The sequence below is a fragment of the Anneissia japonica genome, unplaced genomic scaffold (assembly GCF_011630105.1).
Source record: "Anneissia japonica isolate Jap-2015-1 unplaced genomic scaffold, ASM1163010v1 scaffold284697_len431725_cov185, whole genome shotgun sequence".
Lineage (NCBI taxonomy): Eukaryota > Metazoa > Echinodermata > Crinoidea > Comatulida > Comatulidae > Anneissia > Anneissia japonica.
The window spans coordinates 376,342-379,263 of record NW_022717350.1 but is presented as its reverse complement, the minus strand read 5'-3'; the positions used below and the strand labels follow the sequence as shown (position 1 = coordinate 379,263).

Genomic DNA, 2,922 nt, shown 5'->3' with positions numbered 1-2,922 from the left:
GTTTTGGAGAGCTCATTGACAGATGTTCTAGAATTACTAGAATGCTTTTGAGCAAATCCTGTCCAGTATGAATGTCTTGTTTCTCTATTATTTTGTGCCTTTTTGTAATGTGTTTTATATTGGACAAAATAAATGAAATGAAAAGGCTATTAGCTGATTGGCCAGTTAAATCTCCCACGATCTTAATGCATATGGGATAATAGACAAACATGCACTAGCCCGATATAACAGAGTTACGACTTCAAAGTGTTGAAGAATAGATTAGAGGTTTCTTCAAGAAAGAAATTGTGGATCTTAAAGTCATGTTAAATGAGAATTTAGATGAATAGACAATTTAAAATGCTGATTTCTCCACAGACACATGCAGAAAAAAAAATGATGGTATTGAATTACCCACTTGGCAATCAATGCATACTGTATGCCCAAGAGTATAAATAGAACAAGACAGCCCAGTAGACTCGCTGGGAGCATGAAAAAACGATATACCTTTACACAGCTAATGGAGGACGCCGCCAGCTGTCATTTATGCTTTTCATTACCCAATATTGCACCACACATGGTTATTTTGTTTATCACTTTTACACATATATAGCACTTTCATAGAGGGCAGTAGATTTACTTCTTTTTCTTTATCATCTCACCATTTAAATGGGCGCACTTCCTCATACACAATGGATGCACTCCATGACAACAATGACGACTTCCATCGTAACTAGGGAAGTTATTTTACAAACGGGTGTATGCCCTCTTGTGTTATATACTCTTTGATATGACTTACCATTTCCTGAAATGCTGAGAGACGGTACAGACTGCTGCCTACCGCCCAACCTTACCGCGCTGCTACTGTCAGTTTCTTCTTGTTCATCTGAACCCACTGTATTCAAAGATGGCGTAGTTCTTGATCGCACCATGTTATTTGAATGATTTGCTGAACTGAAAAATGAATAATTAAAAAATGTGAATTTATAAAATTTAAAAATAGGTGTAAATATCATAATTATATTCTTTTATTTCACTTCATCTAAAAAAAAAAATACCAAACACGGATACAATAACAATGTTAGGATAAAACACAAAACGGGGACACCCCAAAAAGTTAATTAATTAATCACTGTCAGGTGGGGACCTTTCACAAAAAAAGAACAAATGTATAATTGTGTTTGCCCCCTTATCTTTAGTTCTATAGCTCTTTGAGTATTGTAGCCTTACATAATGAGAACATCTGTGAATTATGTGGCAGCCAACGATTGCTTGTCAATTGTCTTAAAATTTTGGGTGAACAATGCAGTGATGTTTGTTTTTTTTTTTGCTCAGTCTGTTCACTCAGCATTAAATACTTTTTTGGTTATACTACAATAAGTGTTGCTTTTAATCAATTTTTATAATTTTTTAAGTGCACTGTGACTTCGGTAAAATGCACTATATCAAATCCTACTACATTACATTGCATGCCTTGAATCCTAGCTGTTTTTTTTTTTATACTCAATTTGTGATGTACTTGTATATTTAGTTCTTTGGCATACTTTCTATCCACACACAAAATTGGGCGAATTAGGAGAGGCGAGAGGTACGGGCCTATACCTAGGGACTCTCTGTTTGAGAAAAAAAAAATCAGCTTTACAAGGAATCGCCCATCAAAGGTAAATTTTCAACACTGGAAGTCTACAGACAGCATATATTTCGCTATTTCCTCTGAAAAAATTTGTGAACTCCAGCTGATTTACTCAATCAAATCATATAGGCATACCGGGCAAAGACAAGGCGCGCTAACGTTAAGCCGGGCTTAACTCAAGCCCGGCTTATATCCAAGTCTGAATGTAGCCTATGTTGCCTGTTACAAATTGGTCACAAGGAAAAGAACGTGAATCAACTTTTGCTTGCACAACAAATGTCATACTAACAACATTAAATGTCATACTAACAACATTTTGTGTCCTACCACTGGACAATGAAAGCTTTGTAATGAATCCAAACGACATTTTAAATCATTGTTTGTATTAGTGTCATTAATACATCGTCACGTTATTACTATTGAATTAATGAAGCTACTGTTAACATAGCATGAATAGTTGAACAGTTGAACTTTTGTCCATAGAGTTGCTGACGTCACCACGCGACACGTTGCTGCTGAGCAATGCAGTAGATCCGGCCGAGATGCTCAACTAAAATAAAAAGCTATTTTGAATGACGTAACTTTCTAAGTTTATAACATTTAATCTTTATGTTTTTGTACTGTAAACATACTTTGACAGTATGATAACAGGTTTTTGTGTTTTTATTAGGTGTTTAATCAGAATTTATTCAATTTGTATACATCAGTTTAGACAGCCTTGGAAAAATGTGGCTAGCTATACACTGAGCCGTGAAAACCACCTGCGAATTGCTTGGTATCCGTGCAGTGGCACATGGTACCGTAACATACAGACACAACACATTATTACCCATGATCAATCATCTGAGTCGTAAACATCTCAATTTAGTAATTCATTTCAATGAGTAATACGCCCCAGGAAAGATGGCAAAAGTAAAATGTAGTAAATATAAATTTGTTATTTTCTGAAACAAATACTAAAAGCAAACCTCATTGGAATAACAAAATTTTACCCAACCAAAATACTTAATCACATTGTACTTAATTCTATTCACCTGCACACCCTGTGTGTAAATATCAAAACATTATTCATTACAAAACAAAAGTACTGGAGCAAATCATGGCTGCATGGCCCTAACTACAAGTTTCAGGTATGAAATTGAAAAGCGAAAATAAAAACATAACTACTAAAGAGACAAACAATAAATACCCGATTCACACGTGAAGTTAAATTTAACAAAAAGTAACAAATTGTAACCGAGCGATCTCCCGAGTTATTCCTACCGAGATAAAAAGCATTCACACGCGTCTGTAAGGTAATGCCAAGGTTG

General features: G+C 35.1%; 1 protein-coding gene across 3 annotated transcripts in view; it reads right to left on the bottom strand.

Annotated features, from left to right (window-relative positions):
- Window positions 1–2,922, bottom strand: part of LOC117110186 (ankyrin repeat and fibronectin type-III domain-containing protein 1-like) — a 93,621-nt gene that overhangs the window by 41,329 nt on the left and 49,370 nt on the right. For all 3 annotated transcript variants that reach the window (XM_033252806.1, XM_033252805.1, XM_033252807.1), the window contains one exon: window positions 779–933. In XM_033252806.1, the coding sequence (XP_033108697.1) occupies window positions 779–933 (155 nt within the window). The remainder of the gene's footprint in view (window positions 1–778; window positions 934–2,922) is intronic.